Below are 26,174 nucleotides of genomic sequence, written 5' to 3'. Positions count from 1 at the left end.
GTATTTGAGACTGACTGACTGAATTCTTAACCACAATATGTGCTAAATACTTTTAAATAGTTTTTAAAACATTTTTTTTTTATTCTCCTTCTGTATTTAAGTGTTTGTCTTTGGGTAGATCCAAGAGCACAAAACACATTTGAGGCTTGCGCCTCTTCCCTTCCCTTTGCCCTGCATGTTCTAGCTTATTGTCTTTTCATTGTCAACATCTGCTTTGCTACTGCTGTAACTGGCAAACATCATCATGGGTTAGTGGGCACTTGTGACATTGAGGAAGATATCACAATAATGCAACTGAATGTAACCCAAACAATAAAGCTGACTATGCAAAGTGATGTCAAATATACAGTGCAAACAAATGGAAAAAGTAAGGGAGTGTTTCTTCTAATCTTTCAGTTCTTGTAATTTCAAGGGTTTCTTGTCACAATTGTAGGTACAACATTGTTGGCCAGCGTAATGATTTTTCCAGCTATAACATAGTGTCTTTTGAAGCTGCAACTGTGCTACTGATATTTATTTCAAGAATGTTTGAAATCGGTTTTTAAAATTTGTTTTAAAAATATTTGATAGTCTTCCTCAGCTGTAATAAATGTATATGGTAGTAACTTTCTAGTGATCATGCTCCTGTGTCTTGGAGAAAATTTGAGACAAACTTATTGTTTACATAAACGGGTGATTTACATTATAATGAAGTGCCACCTTTTGTTTATGCTATTGATGAATTTGAATGGTTTCACAAAAGACCCATTTCTATGTTCATACATTAAAATAAAACAGCTAAAGTACAGCTTAATGGAATATTGAAGATAAAATTTCAACAGATTAAAAAATATTTTCATGAGGGAAAAACAAAGGTGGGTTGACCACAAATTCCGAAAAGTACAGCTATTGTAATAATAAAATACTGACGCAACAGACCGCTTTGGGGTGAAGGGGCTTGCTATAAATATTTATTAAAGCAAATAATTTTTCCCCAAATCAGATTCGCCCATTCCTCTCTTTTCTCCACAGAGTACAGAGGAAAGTGAGTTCTAAGCATCTGAACATGTTAATTCTAGCACAGAACTAGAAGGGTAATTTTTTCGTATAATTTAGTAACTGTAGAAATTTTCATCTCTGAAGTGCAGCATAAATAAGAACTAATTTTGCCACGTAATTTCTGGGAGGGTAAGCATTAACTCCGGCTTACTGATGATGAAATGAAGACAGAAAGGTTAAGTGACATGTACAGTGGTAGAGCTGAAATTAGGACTCAAGAGTTCCTGATGACAAGGCCTGTGCTCCATATAATTAGAAAGCACCTCTCTCACCTACTAATGGAATGTTAAAACTTGCTAGTAGATGCTGTCTATACCTGCAGAGTTTTTAAAATTAAAGCTGTAAGAACTTGCAAGGTTACTGAGGCGGCTTGCCCCTGGTGTGATCAGACTCAACTCTTTCATCCTTTATTTCTTTTGCCAAAGTGAACGTTTTTTGTTGATTACCAAGCTTTCATGAACATTTATACAAAAGGGAAAAAATGCTTGTTAAAAAGCTTTTTGACTGCATCAGTAGGCTTTCTTAGAGATGTGAAAAAGGCATTTAGAAAACAATGAAGAACATATTTTGTAAATGTAGCCATGAAAGCTAGATCTTTTTTAAAAAGATGCATTGCATTTCTCAAAAGGAGATAATTGCTTTTCTTTGTTTAAAAAAATACTTGACAGTGAGATTATAGCATTTTACCAAATAATATAAGGTCTCTTGTTTTCTTGCACAGGTTTCCACTTGAGCGGCACAGTGACAGATCCTGCAATGCAATCGGAGCCAGAAACTGTTTGCAAGGTAGCTATCAGCTTTGATCGTTGCAAGATTACCTCAGTGACCTGTAGCTGTGGAAACAAGGACATATTTTACTGTGCCCACGTTGTGGCACTCTCTTTATACCGGATCCGCAAGCCAGATCAGGTCAAACTGCATCTTCCCATTTCAGAGACACTCTTTCAAATGAACAGAGACCAACTACAAAAGTTTGTACAGTATTTGATCACAATGCACCACACAGAAGTTTTGCCAACAGCTCAGAAATTAGCAGATGAAATTCTTTCTCAGAATTCAGAAATCAATCAAGTCCATGGTAAGTTTACCAATGATTTTTCCTTATTTTCCTTTTGTTCGATCTTTTAGGTTTGGTTTGGTTTTTTTGGTATGAAGTTGGGGGGAAAGGGGAAAATCAGGTAATGTATGTAAATGTGGATCGTGTTCTACCATTACTATAAGTTGGCTTGGAAGAAAACCCTGCTAGTTTTCTAACACCAATCTAGTTATAAGATATTGTTTCTCTTGCAACATAATCTGATCATATTACAATTATATATTCATTCTAAATAAACCAGAGTTTCTGCTTTTTCTAGAGCCCTTTTATTAAGAATACTTACTTTTCAGTAAACATCCTGAGTATATTTTTGATAGTTCTTCTTTTTATGTTAATCTTCAAAATACTCGTTATCCATAGGTCATTTCTAAGACACCTTTAAAAGAAGCAGAAAAACAAATACAGTTATTACCAGGGCTCACCAGGGCTTACCCACTCACCAGCCGCGCTGTCCAGCGATCTGCACATGAGCGGATCGTTCTGCGCATGTGTAAATTGCCCGAACCTAGCTCTTCCAGGTTGTAATGTACTCGCCATGGGCGAGTAGATTGCATTATTTGTCGAGCCCTGGTTGTTACTATTTTTCTTTGATTAAATTACGTTTTCTATAGCCCTTTCATTGTGGGAGGAGTGTTGTACATTGGAGACAGGAAAGGAAATGGTAGTATATTAAAAATATAAGGCCAGTTGGAAAAAACTGTTCTCACATAACCAGTGCAGTAACATTAGGTGCAAGTGTTCAGTGAGAAGGCATAATTGATTTATTCATTAAAGTACTACTTGGTTTTGTTCTGCTGTAGTGCCCAATATGTATTAAGGACTTTCCAAGCATTTAAGAGGATTGGTCCATGCTCATACAAGCTTTCAATCTAAGGACAATCAAGTACATAAATGTCACAGGAAAAAGAATAACAATACAATCTGTATGTACAAGTCAACGTGATTCACTGTAGCCAGCACAATGGCGTTTTCATGCATGTGGATGTGGGAGGGCCTTCCAGATGAGTTTAAGAAATCTCCTGTTGTTTATAGGAAGCCACCTAGAAGAAGGTTTATTGGGATTGTGTGAAAACCGGACAGAAAGGTGAAGTTTGGAAGAATGGTAGAGCGGAAAATATTGGGGACAGGGCTCTTGACAAGGCAGGATAAGTAGGGTGTTGTCCAGAATCTTATATTTGATAAGCTATTGGCTGGGAAGCAAGTGGAAGGACTTAGAGGCAAAATTAAAGGATTGGAAGCATATGAATTTAGTGCCAACATTTTGTCTGGACTCGGGGGAAAGGCAATGTGTGTGTTTGAGAGGATTATTCAGGATGGAATGTTATGAGAACCTGAATGTGAAGCTGGAGAAAATAAAGAACTAGTTTTTTTGGCGATGAGGAGGGAGAAGCAGAAGGATTTGTAAATAACATGAATGGAAGTAGCAAGGGAGGGTATAAGTGAAAAATAATATCCAAGTTGTGGGTCATGGTGACCTGGAGGTTGGTAGCATTGCCCAAAGTATTTGGAAAGGGGGAAGAAGGGAGATGCTAAAACAGAGAAGGTCAGAGAGGTAAGGGGGATAGCTGGGGTAGAGGAGTAACATGGGCCTTTAAGATGCTTGAGGCTAAGATGTTGACAAGGAAAAGTTCTTCAGTCACAACAGGGGTCCAAAGATGAAGCTAGAGTAGAATGAGCTGGGACGCTGTACAAAATTAAAAGTGCAGTTGTACTAATCCTGGATTCATTGGCTTTTTAAAACCAGACAGTTTAGTTTGAAGTGGGATTCCCTTCCAATTGGTAATACTTAACTTCTGGCATGCCTTTAAATGTTTATTTCAAAACTGATATTGAAGTCAAAACAATAAAAGTAAAAGAAAACAAAGGTTGTAAAGCACTAAACAAGCTTTTGAAAGTGTTCACTTAAGCATATGGGTAGGATGTGTTTAAGAGTATCTATAAAACTAAAATGTTTGTCAGCTTGTGTGCATTGCAATTACATTTGCCTGAAAACTGCAGCAATCAGCCTATTATAATTGCCAATATAATTATCTAGTAATCAAACAGTGTCAGGAATATATAAATAGTGAAACCAATTTCAAATCCAAACAACCCAAATACCCTATCAAGAATGGCTCACAAGAAGAGGGGTGTGTGTGTGTGTATATGTATGTGTACATATATATATATATATGAAAAGAGTTTTTAAAAAAAAACCAAAAGAACTCTCCTCCTGATTTTTAAAGAAGATATTTACCAAGTTAAAATGGATATACATTTCTGTTAAGAAAAAGCAGGACAAAGAATATTTCAGCAAGCAAAGTATTTCAGCTGCACATTTTCTCAAATCCAGGGACTTGTAATGGGTCATAACTCAACTCAATTTTTTGTGTGGAAAAATATAAAAATCTGGTTTAAAAAAAAAACATTAAACAATTAGTTGTGGGTTCTAATGATGTTCACAATACATAAGAGTAAGATCGCCATTCAATCTGCCATATCCCCTTTGCCCTTAAAATGAATTTAGCTAGTGCCAAGAACAAACTTTATTTTTTTTTCAAAAGAGGTGTGATATATACTCTGTTTTTAATGCCAGATTATATCTGCTGCATTTCTATTGCCATGGACAGTTTACCAACATCATTGTATACAGCTGCTCCCTGAGTTGCAAGCGGTTGAGTTACGACCATTCGCACTTGTACCAAAGCTCCCATGGAGCGGTCGTAAAGTTGGTCCCCGAATTATGAACATGACCTGTGCTTACAAACAGTGCGGTCGCATGTAACTCAGTGGGGTCCAAGTGACGAACAGATTGAGTAACGGCCAAGTGTTTGGTCCGTAACTTGTTTGTAAGTTGGAGAGAGGCTGTACATGGACTTCACTGGTAATCTTTTCATTAAAAAAAAATTTACAGATGAATGTTGCTGAACACTGCATAGAGCACCAATTGCAGAAATGTTCTCCAAATCTGATTCTGAGATGGAGTGTCTTTAAAGTGTCATGCTGCACCTCTTTATAAATGGAGAGTGATCTTGTGGAGGTCTGTGCTTCCCCCTCCCTTCCCAATATTGTTCACATATCTTTCTTCTAAACATCTTTTCTCCAGCCTGAGAACTGCATTCTCTCCCAGTATGGTTAGTAAAATCAAAGGGAGTTCTGAGTTGGTTGGTGGGTGATGTTGCTATCACTAGTGTCATCTGGAATCCTTGAATTTCCTCGGCCTTTCTGTTACACAGCTTTTTCTAGTGATGTCTGTCTTGTTTTGCATACCAGTAACCATAGAAATGTAGACCCAGAGGAGACCTCAACAGATCATCTAGTCAAGTCCCCTACACTGAGGCGCAGGACTTGCTGGATATGTCGCTGCTGAAAACACGGCAGAGTAAACACTACCTGTGTCAACAGAGGAGGGATTTGGTCTCTACTTCAAGAAGCGGTAGCTAAATGAACAGAAGAATTATTTCATCGATTTAGTGCTTTTTACTTGGGGATGCAGGTCATATTAACTATGCCACTGTGGGAGGTGGATGGATTTGTCACATCTCTGAACAATAGGTATACCAACCTAATTGTCCAATGTAGACCAGCTCTGTATATGACCTGGACTGGTGTTTGTCTGACTTGTACTTAAAAATATTCAATAATGAAGATTCCACAACACTCCTCCCCCCCCCCCCCCCAGTAATTTGTTTCAGTGCTTAACTACCCTGGCAGCCAGGAAGATTTTCCTAATCTGTAACCTGAGTCTTTCTTGTTGAATTTAAGACTTTTGGTTCTTGTCCTGTCCTCAGTGGTTAAAGTGAACATGTTATCTCCCTCCTATTTATAACAACCTTTTCTGAGCTTGAAGCGTATTATCATGTCCCTCCTCAGTTTTCTCTTCAGATTTAGCAAGCCATTTTTTTCAGTCTATTTTTATTGTTGCTCTCCTCTGAACTTCTGCCCATTTATCCACATCTTTCCCAGAACAGAGCTCTTACCAATGCTGAGTAGAGTGGAGTCTTGTTTACAACACTTCTTCTAATATACCCCAGAACGATGCTTAATTTTTTGTAAAAATGTTACATTGTTGACCCATTTAGTTTCTGATTTCTATCAAAGTAGGAATAAGAGATCCTCCGGAATAGGGCTTTATTCCGGAGGATCGGGCCAGTCTAGGCGCTCTTTTCCGGCTTTTTTACAAGCCGGAAAAAAGCGGCGGACATCTTTATTTAAATCCCGCGGGGGATATTTAAATCCCCTGCAGATTTCCCTATTACGAAGTTTAAAATTAGCATGCCCCTTTTGGAAAAGGGGCCAGTGTAGACATAGCCAAGGAGTGATGCACTATGGGTAGCTATCCCACAGTCCCTACAGCAGATTGGAATTATGGGTTAGGGTCCCAGTACCTCTGAAAACTTTATTGCAGGTGGTTATGGGTGCCTATCATCACCCTCCCATGTCTGTGGCTCAGAACCAGAGTGGCTATTCACAGGCTTTGCCCTGTGGTATACTTGTTTAAGCTCCTTTATTTTCATGTGCCATTGCCATGAGTGTCTATGGTGTAGCCCTTGTCCATCATGCCCTGTGCAATTTTTGGCATAGATTTGGCACTTGTTTGGCTGGTTCAGAGCTCTGTCTGCATGGGCTCCTCTACTACCACTATCTTGTCTGAGTTAATTCTTAACTTGCTTTCTTTAGTCTCACTGTATTTAAATGTCCAATCACAGCTACATTTTTGGTTACAAAGGAAATAAAAAAGCCTTTAATACTTCAGTCATTACTGTGTTTACCTTGGTTTTTTCTGCCTTATTGAGTAATGGGCCTATCCTGTCCTTGGTCTCCCTCTTGCTTTTCATATACTTGTAAAACATTTTCTTGTTATCCTTTATGTCTCTAGCATGTTTAATCTTGTTTATTGCCTTTGTTTTTCTAATTTTACCCCTACATGTTTGTGGGGATGTTTTATTCATCCTTCAGTTTGACCTAATTTTCACTTTCTGTATGTGGTGGGTTTTTTTTGTTTTTGTTTTTTTTGTTGTTGCAAAGATGACATCTTACTAGGGATGTTATAGTGTAGACAACTACATAATTAAACGATAAGCCTGGGCTTATCATTTAATTTTGTTGACTACATGCATTTCCCCCCTTCTCGCTGTATTAGAGGCAGCAAGGTGTTGGTGGGGAAGGGAAAGCGGGTGCCCATGAGGAGCTGGTTTTAAGCAGGCTCCCCATGAGCACTAGATCTTGCCTGCGCCCCTACATCTCCACACACTGCTGCCTTTGATAGAGAGGCAGCAGCACAGAGGGTGAGGAGTAGGTTGGAGCCAATATGGGCGGCAGCTGGCTTTGAAGCTAGCTACCCTTGTGTATAAGCTCCTGCGGACCTCCCTGTCTCTCTCCCCCTCTACTACTCTCCTCACCCCCACCCCCGCTGCCTCCTATAGAGTTAGCGGAGAAAGGGAGCAGGCAGGAAATGGTGCCGTCCAGTTTAAAAGCCAGTTCCCAGCGCCCTCCCCTCCCCCCAGCATCAGCTCTGCGATGCTGCCTTCCCCTCCCGTTCCCACATTGCTGCCTGTATGAGAGGCAGCAGATTGGTGGGGAGGCTGTCACAGAGCAGCCTCTATCCATGGGGGATCAAAGCTCCCTGCGGACAGAGGCTACAGAGCAGCCTCTGTCCACAGCGAGCCTGGGCCCCCCCATGGACAGAGGCTATTCTGCGGCAGCAGCCCCTGTCTGCAGAGCGTCCAAGCTCCCAATGTAGACAGGGGCTGCTGCCGCAGAATAGCCTCTGTTCACAAGTGTGCCCAGGCTCACTGTGGACAGAAGCTGCTTCATGGGAAGTAGAACAGCCTCTGTCGACAGGGGGACTCAGACCTACTGTGGACAGGGGCTGCTGCTGCCAGCCCCACCCCCCAAGAACTATCCAGTAGTCATGTAATCACTAAGATGTCATGTGGTTACACGACTGTTCGAGTACACGATAGCTAATGTCCTTATATGTTAATGTTATACCCTTAAGAACATACAACACGTCTTAATGTTATACCCTTAAGAACATACAACATTCTCTCTGAGAAACTACCAGCTTGCCTGAACTTTTTTTATCTTTAGACTTTTCCCATGGGTTTTTACCTATCTGTTCTATAAGTATCCTAAGGTCTGCCTTCTTGAAGCCCATTGTCCTTATTGTGCAGTTTCCCTCTTACAATTCCTCAATTCCTTTTAATCATAAAATGCTACCATTTCATGCTCACTTTCTCCCAAGTTGCCTTTCATCTACATATTCTCAACCAATTAATCCTTGTTTTTTAGACTCAAATCAAGAACAGCCTCTCCCCTAGTAGCTTTCTCCTCCTTCTATAATAAAAAGTTGTCTCCAGTGTATTCCAAGAACTTGGTGAGTAATCTGTGTCCTGCTGTATCGTTTTCCCAATAGATGTTTCGTTAGTTGAAGATCCCCGTCACTACCAAGTCATGAGAAATAGATGATTTTGTTAGTTGTTTAAAAAGTCTCACTGACCTCTTCTCTTCTTCCTGGTATGATGGTTCATAATAGATTGCTACGATGGCACCACCCTTATTTTTTACCCCTTTTAAGCTTGCCCAGAGGCTTTCAAAGGGACTGCTTCCCCATTCTCTCTCTCTCAAGTCTCTGTGCAAGCATATACATCTTTGATAATACAAGGCAACACTTCCTTTTTTACCTGCATGTCCTTTTTTACCTGCATTGGTACACTTTCATACCAATATTTCAGTTATGTCTTATAAGTATGATTATTTACTAATATTTCTCATTCTTCATGTTTATTCTCTATATTACTTGAATTAGTATACAGATTTTATTAGATTTTTTCCCCTTCTATATTCCTCCTTTTCTCCTTCTTTTTCCCTTCTGTGATTGATCTGTTTCGGTGTCCAAGTTTTTGGATTTACAGTGAGTTTTTCTCTCCTCCCATTAAATCTAGTTTAAAGTTCTTTTCAGTAGTTTAGTCAATCTATATCCCAAGTTACTCTTCCCCTTCCTTGATAGATGGACCTCCATCTCTGCTCAGCAATCCTTCTCAAAACAGCATCCCATGGTCTAGGAAGCTGAAGCTCTCTTGGTGGCCAAAGTTGTCTTTGTGCCCAGAGTGGAGTGCTGCCTGTTGCCAGAAGTAACCAGGAAGGGTGGTAACAAGGGTGATGGTTTAAAGTACAGAAGGCTAGAGCATTACTAATGTCTACTCAGGTAGCAGCGAGCAGATCTCTGGCCCCCACTCTCACAACACACAATCCCCAATGGATCAAAATGTAAACTTTTTAAGCCAGTCAAAAGAAAGTCCAGACACACAGACTCTCTCACTTGCCCCAAGAATTAGTGCTTGTTCCTTTTTTAGCTGGAGAGCTCCCTCTTAAATGCCTCTGATTGCATAATAATGAACCATAAAGGTTTGTTTGAATTCTGGGTAGGAAAGATGGAATGTCTCTGCAGTATTTTTGTGCCTGTCTTTCTAAGAGGGTGAGTTGTTAGTTGTTCATCTGCTCTAAATTTTGTTTCATGCAGGATTTGGTTAATTTATTTTTTTATAAGGAGAAGAGCCTCCTTCTCTTTATAATGTTGGCTACTGGAGAAATTAGTGAAGGGATCTGGTCTTGGTGCTATGAGTATATAAGTGAAAAATTGTTCGTTCTTCCTTCTTGAACCCAATTGGTATGTCTGTTCTCCAACTGCCTGGCTTAAACCCAGGTAAGACTAAGATAATTCTGGTAAGATAGAGGAAGTAGCAGGAATAGATGTGGTTGTCAACCTACCCTGAAAAAAGGTTAAAGGGTGCTCACTTTTGTCATTGATATCTGCACTTTGAGGTTATAGGATCATTAGTAGCCAAAAGCAGTCTTTAGTTCATGAGTAAGATTATTATGAGTATTTCTGTGATGTGGGCCTTGTTACATTCTCCTTGATTCACTCAAAACTGGATTGCCGTGGTGAACTGTGCATGAGGTTGCCATTCACACTCAAGTAATCTTGTTTTAAGCAACTGCAGATAACATACCAATCTTCTGAAGTCTGTACTAGTGCCCTATTAGCTATTGATTGCATTTCAAGATACTGATGCTGATCCATAAAGCTGAATGAGATTTGGTTCCTGGCTATTTTATAGATTGTACCATCACAAAGGTGGAGATCTGCTGGAATATTCCTGCAAACTGTCTTTAGATTCGAATTGTTTTGAGCAGAACAATTTGAACAATCTGGGTAAGAGGTTCTCCATTTCAGAATTAGTTTGTTGGTATGACACCATCCATCTGAATTTCAGGGCAGGATGTAAGACCTTATAATTTTCTTGGGCTTTTGCGTAGTGATAGAGGGGTGATTGAAGTTTTAGGGCATGAATGTATGTTGCTATTAATCATTTATGTGTTCAAATATAATGATGATAGCTTTTCTTTTTACATGTATAAAATATAGCCAACTAATCAATCCCAATGACTTTTTATTGATATTTTAATATACTTTTTATCAAAATTATATCGACGTTTAATAGAATTGTTTGGTTACGCAGTCTTTTTATTTATTTTTTGCATCCCTATTTTGCTTAGACCAGAGAAGCAACTTCATAAAGCTAAAATTGGAAATAGGTTTTATTATTATTATTATTATTTATTATTATGAGTACAAGTGAGGCAAACTTCCTCCAGTTGGGGTAATGATAGCAAAACAGCCAATCATATAGATGACTAGTAAAAAAAAAAAAAAAAAAAAAAAAAAATCTTTTAAATAAAAATAACCTTAACATTAGTCCATGGCATAATTTAACTGCAGCTGAAAAAACCAGACTTTCCTTCTCCACACACCCCCAGTTCCAAGGGAAAAATTTTCCGTATGCTATATGTCCACCATCATAATGTAATTTTTATTTTAAAATTTAACTGTGCATGGTATTAGCAGTGTCTGGGTTACCTATTTGTTTAGATTTCTGGAAGATACAAAAAAATAAATCCATTTCATTAGTTACATGCACATTTTTAGTTAACTGCAATTTGTATCATGGTAGAGCCACAAGGCCCCATTCAGAGCAGTGCATTGTTGAACTAGGCAGTAGACAAATTTAAAGACAGACCTTTTTATCTCAAAGACCTTATTTTGAGCAAGGTGCAACAAGTGGGTTTAATAATACAGGGAGAATAAGGGTAACAATGGGATTACGAAGACCTGAAGGTGCACAGCTAGAAAGCTTCAATTCCTCTCTGAGAATCTGGTTGGTAGTACAGGTTAAACCTGTCTAGTCCAGCACACTCTGGTCTGGTAACCTCTGTGGGCTGGCATAATTTTAGTTATCCAGATGTCCACTTACAATGGATCGTGGCCAAGTTTCCCATGATCCCATAAACTTTGTCTACAGCCACCAGTCCTGGTTCTCAGTGTTCTGTGCTGTTGTTTAGCTCTAATTTAACCCTGACAGTCTTCTAAGAGCTCAGTAAGCAATGAAAGTATTGATAATGCTTCTAGACAATATTGACCTCCTATGGTTCAGTAAATTCTCTGGTTTGGCACTAGTGAGGTCCCAAGGGTGCCAAGACTAGATAGGTTTAACCTGTATGTACCTCTCTAGCACCAGAGCACCTTGTCCATTCAGAGATTAGCTTTATTTATAACCTAATAATGAAATACATATTGGTAATCCATTTTAGCAATGATCAGTTGGCAATTTCTACAGGCATATCTATAGAATTGGGACTTGAAGAGTAAGTTGAAAGAAACAAAGGTAGTTGCTTTATAAGTTTATTTGGGAATCCTGTTGCATGCATAAGGGTTGTCATACAAGAAACTGATGGAAGTGATTATGGGAAAAGTGACTAGTGAGATATTCATGGCTGGTCTTCTTGGTAGAGAGGGAGGTGCCAGGAGTGCAGTGTGTTAAGGTCTAAAGATGAATAAGTAGAGAAGGGCAGAGTTGTGAGGTGGCTTTAGAGATGAGGACAAGAAGTTAGAATTTTATGTGATAGTGACGGGAGTGAGTAGAGAGATTAGAAGAAGTTGGGTTGACATGGTCATTACAGTTGATCCAGGAAGATAATTTTGGCAACCACACTTTAAATGGATCTGTAGGGGGTAGCATATATGTCAGAGATAAAGGGGCATCAGTAGTCAAGGTGAGGGAGGAGTTGCCCGGGGAAGAGATTGAATTTTGAAATTCTGAAGGGGAAAGAAGGAGCAAAACTTGGGCATGGACTGGTTATGTGGATCTCTAGAGAGCACAGTTAATGCCAAGCATACGGTTACTGGCTTTTCTCTTGTTGGGTCTCATAATCTTAAGTGTTTCCTATTTGCTTAGTGGTTGACACTGGGGATTGAATTAGGAGTCTTTTAAGGCTCAAGTCCCTACAACTTGAGCCGCAGAGAGCTATAACAGACTTGTCCATTGGGGTTTGGGTACAAGGGAGAGCACATAACATACTAACAAATGGGGTTTGGAACACTGACTGGAGTCAATACCAGGTTGTAAGGCTTTCAAGAAACATTTAGGTTAGTGCTGATGGTTCAGTAAGTGGCTTCTTTTTGGTCAGGATTGCTCTAATCCAGGGCTGCTCAACTTTGGAAGCTCTGGGAGCCACAGTAATACATACTCCCATCCAGGAGCAGCCCGAAACGAGCTGCCGGCAACTGGTGCCCCAGGTGAAATGCGCGATCAGCACCCCCGCCTCCAAGATGAGCTGCTGGCAACTGGAGCCCTAGGCAGAATGCGCGATCGGCGCCTCCACATCCAAAGCCCTCAATGGCAGTGCGTCATCATTGAGCGCCGTTTAATGCGGCTCCCTAGGCGACTGCGGAGTCTGCCTGTATACACGGGCCACCCCTGCTCACAGCACATGGCAAGGGCCGCTAACTTAAGTGCGGTTACATATATATGCAAATAGCTTCTTTCACACTGATGGGCATGAATACAAAAATTAAAGTAAGACTACACAACACGCAGGCCCTATTTAAGTCAATTTTGCTGATATTAATAAAATGCAATATTTACCCAATTTCCACCCCATGACAGCACTTTTAAAGAGCAATGAAGTCCAGGAATGTAACTACTAAAACGCATATCAACAGAAGACCATTATATTGAGTAATTTTTTGTTTTGGCTTCACAATAGTCCAGGAATTTGACCACTAAAACATATATCAACCCAGACTGCACAATGGGCTGCAAACAAATGGGCCATGGGCTGCATGCGGCCCAGAGGCTGTGAGTTGAGTAGCCTGCTCTAAGCCTATAAATGTGGTTTGTGAGCTCATTATGCTGTTTGAGATAATATCCTTATACAATGAGACCAAGTCTGTTAGGCTTTTTTCCCCTAGTATAGGTATACAAGTGAAGTACTTTTGGGGTCGATGCACCACACGAGAGCAGCGCTACTAGTTCTAGTGTGGCTACTCTTTCTCCCCCAAGGGAAATAAGCTAGATCAGCAAAAGTTTTGTGAACATGACTGTATCTACACTTTGAGATTTTGCTGCCACAACTAGCTGTATGGGTCACAAATCACACCTGTATAGTATAAATATGGCCTAAAATGTGGAACTGAGGTACAAGATCTTGTATTCTTGCCAATATTTGCTCATTTCTTTGAAGGGCATGTGAGAAAACAAATGTTTTGCTTTAAAAAAAAAAAAGACATTCCCTTTCTCTTGAATAAGCACAATTAACATGCTGTCCCTGTTGGTGCTATTTGCAGAAATATATATGGCTTATCTATAACTTCCAAATGGGCATATGTTATATTTCACTTTCTGTCCTTTACTAAATCATGCAGCACAAGTTTTTCTAGGTCTAGATGATAAATACCCAAGAGTACTGAAGGATCTTAACAATGACATGGCTAGGAGAAGACATGCAATGTCATTAAGAAACTTGACAACGCCAGAGTATTGGAGGACATTCTATGCTGTACCTGAGGTGGGGTTTTTTAAAGACTCTCTCAGTAATCCATACTAGTAAGCAGGTGTGTTTTTTTTTGTTTTTGTTTTTGTTTTTGTTTTTGTGACGGTACTGCCTGGTTGAAACTGTAACAATAGACTTAAAAAAACACACACAGAAAATGATTATAGGTAGGGTCTAAGCAGATTGGGCAGACATAACTTTTCTTTGCAGAAACCAATCTGATAAAATTCTTTCAATGTACAAAAAAGATGGATAAAGATAACCTGTTAACCAAAAGACTAATTAGTAATAGTGCAGTAACCTCTACACATAATTTATCGCTCACCCCAGTATTACTTATTATAATCTTGGATAAGAATCTGGCTAAAAGACAGGCTAAAAGAATCTGGCTAAAAGACATATCATAGGGAAGCAGAATACTAACTGCAAGGTGACTTGAAGTTTCATAGTGGAAATGGTGTTTTAATGTTTGTTAATGATCTGGAAGAAATGGGATAAACAATGTGGTGGCAAAAATTGCAAAAGACACAAAATTATTTAAGGTAGTCAAACCAGAGAAGATTTCAAGCAACTCCAGAGAAGTTTAACCAAGCTATGTGAATGGGAGACACAATGGTTGATGAAACTCAGTGTCAATAAATGCAAAGTGACTCAGGAAATTAAGTTGGGGATCATTGTGAACACCTCAGTGAAGATTTTAATACGGTGTGCGGTTATAGCTTTAAAAACAAGCCATGTAGTTTACAAGAAAGTTGGGTCTTCATTAGACAGGCTTCCTTTTTTTCCTGTGCCAGAGTCTAGAAAGTCACAACCTTTGTAAATTCAGATTTGAAAGAGTAAGTCTTAAATTTCTTATTTCACTCTCACTTTCAAATATTGTTCTTTTGGAGTGAAATTTCTACACTTGCATTCTATTCAAAGGTTAAACTTAATTCAGAAGCTCTAACCAAGTTGCCTGAGATGTTTTAAACAATGTCAACATGAAAAACATATTTTCGTAGTGTTTAGAAATTAAAGTTAAAAATGAAAATGAATCTTCAGTTCACAGCTGAAAATGAGTTAGTGAAAAGCTACCTTTAAAAAAAAAAAAAGTCTTTCTGAAATAATTTGGTTCATGGATATTATAATAAATATTTGAAATATAGATACTGGCCATACACAATATTTTTAATTATATAAACATTTTGCTGGCAGGTCATAGAAGCACAAATTTAAAATGCATATCCTTATTCATATGTCAAATGTATGCGTGTATATGCGAATATACCTAAAAGGATCTGAAATATGTAATTTTCTCTTACACCCTCTGCATTGACGTTTGAGGGAAATAATTCATTTGGCTTTTCCATAATGGTCTCGTCTTCGCTGAGTGCACATTTAGTACCTGCTTCATCCTCTGACTCCTGTTTCTGATGTTTGGGGAGGGGGGTTTCTTTTGCTAATTGTCTTGCATATACTTTTGGGGGGTTCCTAATTGTATTTGTACACTTAACTGTCCAGTGTTCCTTTCTATTTTTTCAGTAGTATTTCCAATTTTTAAAAGATATTTTTGTCTGTAAATGCCTCTTTTATTCTGTTTAGTCATAAAGGCATTTTTTAGTCTGCTTACTATTTTTTTTAATGTGGAGGTATGCCTGTAATTTAAACCTTTATTAGGGCATTTTTTAAAAGTTTCCACACAGCTTGTAGCATTTCAGTGTTGTCTGTTCCTTTCTTATTTCTGTTTAACTGGCCACATCATTTCTGTGTAGATCACATTTTTTTAAGTTAAATGGTACTGTGGTGGGTTATTTTGATATTTTCTTCCTACAGGGATATTAAACTCAATTGCATTATGGTTGTTATTACTGAGTGGTTCAGCTGTATTCACCTCTTGCATCATATCTTTTGCTTCATCTGGGTTCCAGGACTATCTGCTCCAAGAAGCAGTCATTAATGGCGTCTAGAAGTTTTCTCTGCATCCCACTCTGAGGTGAAATGTTCCCAGCCTAGTTGAAATTCGAGATGTAAAAAAATCCTGTTTAATCAGCTAACCAGTTAAACGTAACATTTAATTGGTTATCCACTTTTAAACTGAGGCAGGCGCTGGGGCTACTCCATTCTGGCTAGACTGGAGCAGCCATGCCGGAGCACCCTCTGTCCGTGTCATGCTGCTTTAGCCAAGCTGGACCCGCCACATATGGGGACTGCTTCGGCCTCCACCACTTAACCAGTAAGGGTGATGCTTACCGGTTAACCATTCACATCCCTAGTTGAAGTACCCACCCCACTGTGACTGGGTTTTTGTAGCCTATCTAATGTCCCTTAGTATTTCACAATCACTGTCACCATTCTGGTCAGGTAATTGGTAGTATATTTCTACTGCTATACACTTACTATTCAAGCATGGAATTTCTGTGCATAGAGATTGCGTTGTAGAGTTTGTCATTTAAAGCTTTTACGGCATTTGATTCTGTTTTCTTCTACATATAGTGCCAATCCTCCACTAGCATTACCTACTCTGTGATTCCTATATATCTTGTACCTGGTATTACCGTGTCCCATTGATTATCATCATTCCACCAATTTCTGTGATGTCTATTATTATATCAATATCTTAATTTAATACCAGGCACTCAAGTTAAACCCATCTTAATATTTGAATTTCTAGGGTTTGTATACAAGCACTTTAAAATCTGTCCATATTTAATTGTCTTGCTGTAATGTAACTGAATGGAACTCTTTTGTTTTAACTGTTTTTCTTGAGTTCCTATATGTACTTTATCAATGTCTGTCTTCTCCTGTTTGAGAATATAGAATACCCATTTATTAAATCTCCCCTAAGGGATGTCTCTGTTGGGACCATGTGCTCCTCCTTAACATTGCCCTAATCGAGGGTGGGCAATAATTTTTTCTGTGGAAAGGAGGGGAGATAGTAACATTTGTGTAAGTCATCAGGGGCTGGCTTTGGGCTGCTAGAAGGGGTGGGGCCTCAGGCAGAAGGGGTGAGTCTGGAGACTAGACAGAGACTGTCTGTGTTAGTGACAGACTGTGTGTGTGTGGGGGGGGGGGGCTCAGACTGGAAGAGTGTTTATAGCACAGACTAGGTGTGTAACAGGGTATGTCTACACTACAAAGTTAATTCGAACTAATGGACGTTAGTTCGAATTAACTTTGATAGGCGCTACACTAGCGCTCCGCTAGTTTGAACTTAATTCGAACTAGCCGAGAGCTTAGTTCGAACTAGGTAAACCTCATTCTACGAGGACTAAGCCTAGTTCGAACTTACTAGTTCGAATTAAGGGGTGTGTAGCCCCTTAATTCGATCTAGTGGGAAGCTAGCCCTCCCCAGCTTTCCCTGGTGGCCACTCTGGCCAACACCAGGGAAACTCTACTGCCCCCCTCCCGGCCCCGGACCCCTTAAAGGGGCATGGGCTGGCTACGATGCCCGTGCCAGGTGCAAGCCTGCCAACACCCAGCTAGCAGACCCTGCACCTGGCACGGCTCGAGCCAGCCACCCAATGCCCCCCAGCCCTACCCCTCTTCCCAGGACCAGGCTGGCGGCTCCCAGGAGCTTGCCCGGGACCACAAGAGGCAGGCTCCCGCCTGGTCTAGTGCAGACATTGTGGACCTCGTCCACGACCTCCGCACTAGGCACAGGAAAGAGGCCGTCTAGGGCAGGAGAGCTGCCAGCCTGGCCATCCAGGAGCAGGTTTGCATGAAAATCAAGGTGGTCCACTGAGTCCCCCGACCCTGAGCCCTGAGCTTACAATGGCCGTCCTGGGTCAGACCAAAGGTCCATCTAGCCCAGTAGCCTGTCTGCCAACAGCGGTCAACCCTAGGGACCCTGGAGGGGATGGACCAAAGACAGTGACCAAGCCATTTGTCTCGTGCCATCCCTCTCCAGCCTTCCACAAACTTCGGGCAGGGACACCACTCCTACCCCCGGCTAATAACACTCCATGGACCCAACCTCCATGACTTGATCTCACTTCTCTTTAAACTCTGTTCTAGTTCTATCCTTCACAGCCTCCTGCAGCAAGGAGTTCCACAGGTTGACTCTTTGCTTTGTGAAGAACAACTTTTTGTTACTAGTTTGAAGCCTGCTACCCATTCCTTTCCTTTGGTGTCCTCTAGTCCTTCTATTATGGGAACTAATGAAGAACTTTTCTTGATGCACCTTCTCCACCCCACTCATGCTTTTATAGACCTTTATCCTATTCCCCCTCAGTCTCCTCTTTTCTAAACTGAAAAGTCCCAGTCTCTTTAGCCTCTCTTCATATGGGACCTCTTCCAAACCTCTGATCATTGTAGTTGCCCTCCCCTCTCCCAGCCTCTCTCTTCCCCTCTCCCACCTCCTTTTCCCAGTCTCCCCGAGTTTTGTTCAATAAAGAAAGATTCTATTTTTGACCACACGTTTTCTTTATTTTGTACATCAGGAAGGGGGGCTATGGAGGGGTAAGTGGAAGGAGGTGAGGGAGGAATGGGGTACGAGCCCCCGATGGGGAGGACTGGGCTGGCTCTGCGGGCTTCTGGGAGTGGAAGCTCTCCTGCAGCCCCTCAATTTCCCCCTCTCTCCAGATGGCAGCCTGCGGCAAGTGCAGCCGGTCTGATGGCTGAGTGCTGTGATGTGCCCACTGTGGGCACTCAGGGCCCTCCAAGCCAGGACTGCTTTGCAAGCAGGGCACCCCTGAGAACTGTCTGTCCGGGGTGGGGGTCGGGTCCCTTTAAGCACAGCCCTTGGCTAGCCTGAGGCAGCAGCTCCACGCTCTAAGGCAGGGGTGTCCAAACTTTTTTCAAAGAGGGCCAGATTTGAAGAAGTGAACATGCGTGAGGGCCGTCCCCGCACTCTCAGCCCCACGGCGGAGGGCCCGCAGGGTCGGAGGCGGGCGGAGAGCGCAGGGAACGCTGGCCTCACGGCGGCCCGGGGGCAGGGCGAACCTGCAGCCGAGCGGGGGAGCGGGGCTGCGGACATGCCCTACAGGGCAGGCTCTAGGACCGCGGAGGCCATGGGCGGCGGCAGCGGCGCAGCCGGAAGCGGCGCACTGGGCATGCCAGTTCAAAAGCGCGCCGGGGAGCCAGGAGAGGGGGAGGAAGCGGGGGCCGTATTAAATCGGAACACGGGCCACAATTGGCCCGCGGGCCGGACTTTGGACATGCCTGCTCTAAGGCCTCATCTGATGCCCTGCCAGCACTGCTTCCGGCCATCCTTAAGCCCGGTTCAGGGTCCACTTAATGTGGACATGCTAGTTCAAATTAGCAAAACGCTAATTCGAACTAGTTTTTTAGTCTGGATCCGTTAGTTCGAATTAGCGCTGTAGTGTATACATACCCACAGTGTGTGTGCTGGGTAAGTTTCTGAGAGACATGATGCACTGTGTCTCTTTAAGATAGAGAAAGCTGTCCTGTTCTGCTGTTCCTCCTCCCCTGCTCTGCAGAGATGGGGAATGGTGGGGTGGGAAGAGTGTGTGTGTGAGTGAGTGTGAGAGAGCAAGCTGGCTGCTGGAGAAATCTTAGAAACAGTGCACTGCTTCTTAAAACAGGCTCCCCATTTCAGTCACTTGCCATGTTTCAGATTGTGTCCTTCTCCCCCATCCCTACTCTGCAAAGATTGGGTACAGGGGCAGAGGAGACATCCTGACTTCAGCACTCCCACCTTCCCGCCTTGCTCAGGTAGGAGAGTTCTGGGGGCAGCTTGGCTGCAGGAGAGAGTGAGAGGAGGGAGAGCTGAACAATCTGCCTTTATGCTCTGCTAATTAGCTGGTTGGTCAGATCCAGCCTGTGGGCTGTTATTTTGCTCAGCCTCTGCCCTAACCCTTAGTTTAAAAGCTTCTCTACAAACTTCTTAATTTTACATGCCAGGAGTCTTATTCCACTTTGGTTTAGGTGGAGCTCATCCTTCCTGTATAGTCTTATTTCCCAAAACGTTACCAGCTGTTAATAAATGGAAATCCCGCCTCCTAACACAATCTCATCCATGCACAGAGACCTTGCTTTTCTTCCTGTCTAACTGTTGCTGCATATGGGACAGGAAGCATTTCAGGGGATCGTACCAGGAAGATTCTGGACTTGAATCTCTTGCCCTAGCAGTCTAAATTTGGCCTCCAGGCCTTTTCCCTTACCTTTCTTTATGTAATGATACCTGCATGTACCAAAACCATTGACTCCTTCCCAGCACTACATGTGTCTGTTTAGATGCCTTGAGAGAGCTGTACCCTTTCTACCTACGGACAGTTCACTAGGTGGTATTCTTGGTCATCACATACTGAATTCTCAATATCTGTAATAATCAATCCTTATCCCCCATAACTATTGTTTGTCTCTTCCTAATAAGCTGGGGTCACCTCTCTGAGGGGAATCCTCCGTGTGAGGGGATACCATGACATCATCTGGGAGGAGGGTCCCAACTGTGAAATTGTTTGTCTGCTCCAGCTTGATGTAGTCCTTCCCCAAGACTTTTATTTTCCTCTACAGCACATAGGTGCCAGATTAGGGTTGGGAAATGAATTGTTGTGTCCTGGAAAGTCTCATCTGTGTCTCCCTTAGCTCCTGCAGTTCAACCACACTGTTCTCATGAGCATGGTTTGGGGGCCATGAGCTCCTCACACACATGCGCCATATGTCCGAAAGGCAGGTAATTGTACATGGTGCATTGTCTGCAATAAACTGGATAACCCTCACTCAGCTGCTGGACTTGTGCTTTGTTATTTTTACTCTTTTAAGTTTAGAAAATGTTTATTAGGTGTATTTATCTCTTGTACTTCCTCTCTAATCTCCCTCCAAAAACTTCCCTGGTGGCTGTTCCCTTTTGCTAGCTTTTCTGGTCACTTAGGAGCTCGTTTTTAAAATTGCTGTTCTGAGTTAGCTGTGCCCCCTTGTCAAGGGGTCCTAAAGAGATCAGGGCTCAATGGATGGTAGGCAAGACCCTCTTTAGAAAGCTGTCAGCTTAGACCAAGCACATAGTCTGCTAAATAAATCACACTATAAACTTCAATCAAGCAAGCACAAAACAATGTACAAACAGACAGCAAACTCACCCCAAGGGTCACCTAGGCTGTGTCCAGACTCCATGCCTCCGTCGACGGAGGCATGTAGATTAGCCAGCTCGGAAGAGGGAAATGAAGCCGCGATTAAAATAATCGCGGCTTCATTTAAATTTAAATGGCTGCCCCGATCTGCCGATCAGCTGTTTGTCGGCAGATCGGGAGAGTCTGGACGCGATGCCCCGACAAAGAAGCCTTTCTTCATCGACACAGGTAAACCTGGTTTCACGAGGCTTACCTGTGTCGATGAAGAAAGGCTTCTTTGTCGGGGCATCGCGTCCAGACTCTCCCGATCTGCCGACAAACAGCTGATCGGCAGATCGGGGCAGCCATTTAAATTTAAATGAAGCCGCGATTATTTTAATCGCGGCTTCATTTCCCTCTTCCGAGCTGGCTAATCTACATGCCTCCGTCGACGGAGGCATGGAGTCTGGACACAGCCCTAGTCTCTCCTCCTTCACTGGGAGAACTGCCTGTCAATATTGCCCTGTTCATTGCTCCTCTGTTGAAGAGCTCTGGCAATGTTGTTGTTGCAGTTCTGGGCTGATCTGATAAAGTTCTAGTGACAGAATGTAATTACAAGAAAATATGCAATAGCCTTGTTGAAATTCAGCGTTATAGAACAAACTGACTTATGAGCTTGTGATAAAATGTTAACCTTTCCAGAAGGAATTAGGTATTTCCCAAATAGGGAAGTTTAGCTGGGAAATTTTATTACACTTTTTTTAATATAGCTAAAATGAACCCCACAAAGATTAATTTCAATAACAATTTATCTGAACCAATTTATTTTAAAGCATGACCAATACAAAAAGTAGTTGTCTGTCTGTGTGTTTTGGAGCAATGAAATATTTAAGCTATTTTGCAAGGTGATACAGCAAACTTCTGTGAGTGCAACAGCTGCACTGCCTGTTCTCCTGTGGCTTGATTTCCCTTTTTATCTGATTTTCTGCAGCTGAAGACTTAACATTTGTTTCATGTAGTGCACTGGATTGAAACCTCCTTAAAATTAACAGAGTAAAGAGAAACTTAGGGTATGTCTACACTACCACCCTAGTTCGAACTAGAGTGGTAATGTAGGCAACCAGAGTTGCAAATGAAGCCCGGGATTTGAATTTCCCGGGCTTCATTTGTGTAAAGCCGGGCGCCGCCATTTTTAAATGTCCGCTAGTGCGGACTCCGTGCTGCGCGGCTACACGCGGCACGGACTAGGTAGTTCGGACTAGGCTTCCTAGTCCGAACTACCGTTACTCCTCGTGAAACGAGAAACGAGGAGTAACAGTAGTTCGGACTAGGAAGCCTAGTCCGAGCTACCTAGTCCGTGCCGCGTGTAGCCGCGCAGCACGGAGTCCGCACTAGCGGACATTTAAAAATGGCGGCGCCCGGCTTTACACAAATGAAGCCCGGGAAATTCAAATCCCAGGCTTCATTTGCAACTCCGGTTGCCTACATTACCACCCTAGTTCGAACTAGGGTGGCAGTGTAGACATACCCCATGAGTGAAGTTGTTCATTCCTTAGTTTTTATTCTTCACACATACTATACAGTTCCCCGGAAGTCAGTAGGAGTTGTATGAACATATTCAAGGACACGGGTTTTTTTCTCTCAATTTAAAAAATTATGTAAGGATACAATCCACACAAGAGTCTTATTCATAGGGTTTCAGGCATTAGGAACTCCAAGCTATATAAGATTTTTGGCTTTCTGACCTACTAGCAGTTGAGTAAGAGACCCCTTTCTCTTCCTCAGAATTTTCCAGTTTTGTCTTCACTAGTCAGAGAAGGAACTTGCTTCAGGAGATTCAACCAGATTTTCAGTTATCTGAAAGCTTTTTTTGCATAGTATAGCTAGTATGTTGAAAAATAATTAAATCCAAAGAATTAAAGTAGTGATTTTTAATTTAAAAAACTCTGGAGAACTTTCTGTCCTCTTTTTAAACTTCTCAGTACTTATCAATTCAAATATTTTTATTCAATATCTTTGTTTCCAGGTAGTGACCATGTTTTATGGTGTTGATTACAGAAGTATACTTGGGTATATTTGTGCTGCAGTTAAAAACCCATGACTGGCCTGTTTCAGCTGACTCAGGCGTGTACATATCAGCATAAGTCAGTGTTTAGTTGTGGCGCTGAGACTTCCCTCCTCCCCTCACAGTATCCTAGATCCCTGAACATCTACACCACAGTTAAACAGCTCTTTAGCCCATGCTCTGAAAGCCTGAGACTTTGCCTACACTAAAAGACCGTTTTTGGCAACAAAACTCTGAGACTGTTCACATTGCGATGTGACAGAGGTTACAACAAATGCCCAGTTTTGGTGACACACAACTTCCAGCTTTGCAAAGGACTTTTATCTCTTCCCCTTCCTTTGTTGACAGCCGTGTAGTACTTTTGTCGATTTCATTGAACTCCAGTATATTTCCCACAATGCCTGGTTAGCCTCTATGGCCAGTGCCTTGAACTGTTGCTCTGCAGCCACATAACTAGATGCACCCTTCCCACCTGCAATCCTTGGACACTTTTAAATCCATGTCCTGGTGTCTGGCTCATTGTGTAGTGGTCCTCATGGTGCTTTCTCAGGGAAACTGGGTGGCAATCAGTCAAAATGTTCTCCTGCTTGGAGCACATTGGAGCTTTTGGATCTGCTCAGTATATGGGGTGAAGAATCGGTGCAATCACAACTGCGAGTGACCTGTAAGAATTGGGACATGTACAGTCATGTTTCCTGTGCCCAGAGTGAGAAGGGGCATGAGCGAGACACCGTACAATGCATAGCGAAGTTAAATGATCTCTGGCAGATGTATCAGAAGGCTGAGGCAGCAAACCACTGGTCTGGTGCTGCACCCGCAATAGGACACTTTTTATAAAGAACTGGACACAATCCTGTGTGGGGACCCCAAGTCCACAGCCAAGGAGAATGTGGATTCTTATCCTAGCAGAGTCAGAAACAGGAGATGTCCTGGAGACAAGCTATTGATGAAGAGATGGAAGTGGACGAGGTGAGGCTCACTCTGGTGACAGCCTGTGTGCCAGACAGTGAGGAATTGTTCTCAAGTCCTGATGTTTGTGAGGACTTTTAGCGACTGTACGTGGAACATGAGGGAAGGGAAGAGATGAAGCAAGGGGAAAGGAAGGTAAGTTGCTATGGCGGGTGGCAATGGCTATACGGGCTGCTAAGTTTCTGTGTATTGCAGCAGGGTGGGGATGGAGAGAGTCGCAATGCAGGTAGTTGCTCTTGCAGTTGGGGGTGGGGGAGGAGGCAGCGCAGGGTGACTGGGTGCCCTGCTGGGCTGTGTTATGTCCAAACAGAGCATCAATGTACACAGACCTATCAATAGAATCTTGCTAGGAGACAGTGTCGAAGCTTTGCCTGAGGTACTTATTAATTTTTCTCTCAGAGATTCCATGGCAGGGCTGCCATTTTCCCACCACCATGGTATGACACTCTCCCAAACCAGTCCTCATATTGTGCTGCTGGTACCAACACAGCACAGAGTTTGGTTGAATATGGAGCAAGGTGTCCCTCGCTCACATCAGGAAGCTGAGTCTCTGGGTTTGCCTGTTAATCTTCAGCAGGGCTATGTCAGCCATAGTAATGGCAGCTTATGGACAAGTGCAGGATTATTACAAATTATTTCCATGGATGCCTGCTGCAAAAGAATGGACTGTGCTTTCTTGGGGCCCCATGCCCAACCCCCCCCTTTCCTTCTACTTTTAACACTCACCATGATCAGAGTGACTGAAGAGATCTGTGTTTGCTTCTAGGGTAACAAGAAATGTGGTCAGTTTTGTTCAGAGACGTGTATGTTAGTGAAATGTTACAATCTTTATCATAAAAAGTACAGTCATTCTATTGTTAATGGTTACTTTTCCAGACCAGACCCTGAAAAGTCAGGCACGTTCACTAAAGAAAAAAAATTGGAGGACAAGGAAGGATCTGGTGAAGGATTTGTTGCATCCTTCAACACTTCAAACTGAGAAAAGGGAGCAAAGAAGAGCTGTGGAGATGCAAGTGAGAACAGAAGCCACTAAAGCTCATGGAAGATCAAAATGACATGCTGAAGTGTCTTATCAGAATGCAGAGCAAACCGAACCAAAGGCCTCAGTACATGCAGAACTGTTTTAATAATAACTGTTCCTCTGTGCCCACACATCAGCACCATGGCCTCACACGCAAAATTCTTTATCCAGAAACTCTCCCTAAATGCTCCCTCGCTACATTTTCAAATCAGGTAATGTTTTTTCCCCAGCACACTCCATTCCCCGTGAAAGCAGCTGTGACTTTTGACAGCTGGATGTTAACACAATTGTAAGGTTTTCCAATAAGCCTTACCATCCCTCACACTGAGCATCCTGATTTAAAGATATCAATAAAGACAAATATGATGCAAGTTTCCATGAGTTTATTTTGTTAAACAACTCACACCAATTGCTCTGGCCCATGTGGAAGCCTGTAATATCTCTTGGTTTCATGGGAAGGCCTGGCTCAGGATGAGGCAGAGAAACAATCCCAACACACAGAAATGTTGGCACCTCTCATTGTCAGTGATTCCTTACAGCCTACTTGATATTGATGGCCACCCTCTGAGTTCCTCTGATAGTGCGAGTATCTAGACACTGAAACTGTGCATCTTGACGCTGTGTCTCATTGTTCCACACTTCACTCTGACTCTCAGAAATTATGTAGCAACAGCATGCGACCACCACCTTGATGATAATGATCCTCCAAAAAATCCATCCTGCCATGGTGACACCTCCATTTCCCTTTCACTTTGCCAAAGGCATATTCAACAGCCATGCTACACAGACTTAGCCTGTTGTTGAACCACTCCTTACTGCAGTCCAGGTGCCCCATGTAAGGCTTCATGAGCCAGGGCTGTAAGGGGTAAGCTGTGTCACCTAGGATTACTATGAGAATTTCCACATCCCCCACTATAATTTTCTGGTCTGGAAAGAAAGTCCCAGCCTGCAGCTTTCTATACAGGCCCCTGTTCCTGAAGATGCATGCATTATGCACCTTTCCATACCACCCCACATGTATGTCTGTGGTGATCCACAAGCGCCTGAAGTACCCTTTACAACTGATATACTCTGAGGCAATGTGTCATTCAGGTGTCCTTGAACCACATTTCAGGGGCCAGCTTA

At 42.2% G+C, this 26,174-nt stretch overlaps 1 protein-coding gene across 2 annotated transcripts in view; it reads left to right on the top strand.

Annotated features, from left to right (window-relative positions):
* The window catches only part of ZSWIM6 (zinc finger SWIM-type containing 6), a 183,996-nt gene that overhangs the window by 88,472 nt on the left and 69,350 nt on the right, over window positions 1-26,174 (top strand). For both annotated transcript variants that reach the window (XM_075932863.2, XM_075932864.2), the window contains exon 2: window positions 1,760-2,116. In XM_075932863.2, coding sequence (XP_075788978.1) covers window positions 1,760-2,116 — 357 coding nt within the window. The remainder of the gene's footprint in view (window positions 1-1,759; window positions 2,117-26,174) is intronic.

Source organism: Pelodiscus sinensis, chromosome 6 (assembly GCF_052426305.1).
Source record: "Pelodiscus sinensis isolate ZL-2025 chromosome 6, ASM5242630v1, whole genome shotgun sequence".
NCBI classification, from domain to species: Eukaryota; Metazoa; Chordata; order Testudines; family Trionychidae; genus Pelodiscus; species Pelodiscus sinensis.
The sequence above is the reverse complement of the archived record's forward strand: the minus strand, read 5'-3'. Positions and strand labels throughout refer to the sequence as shown.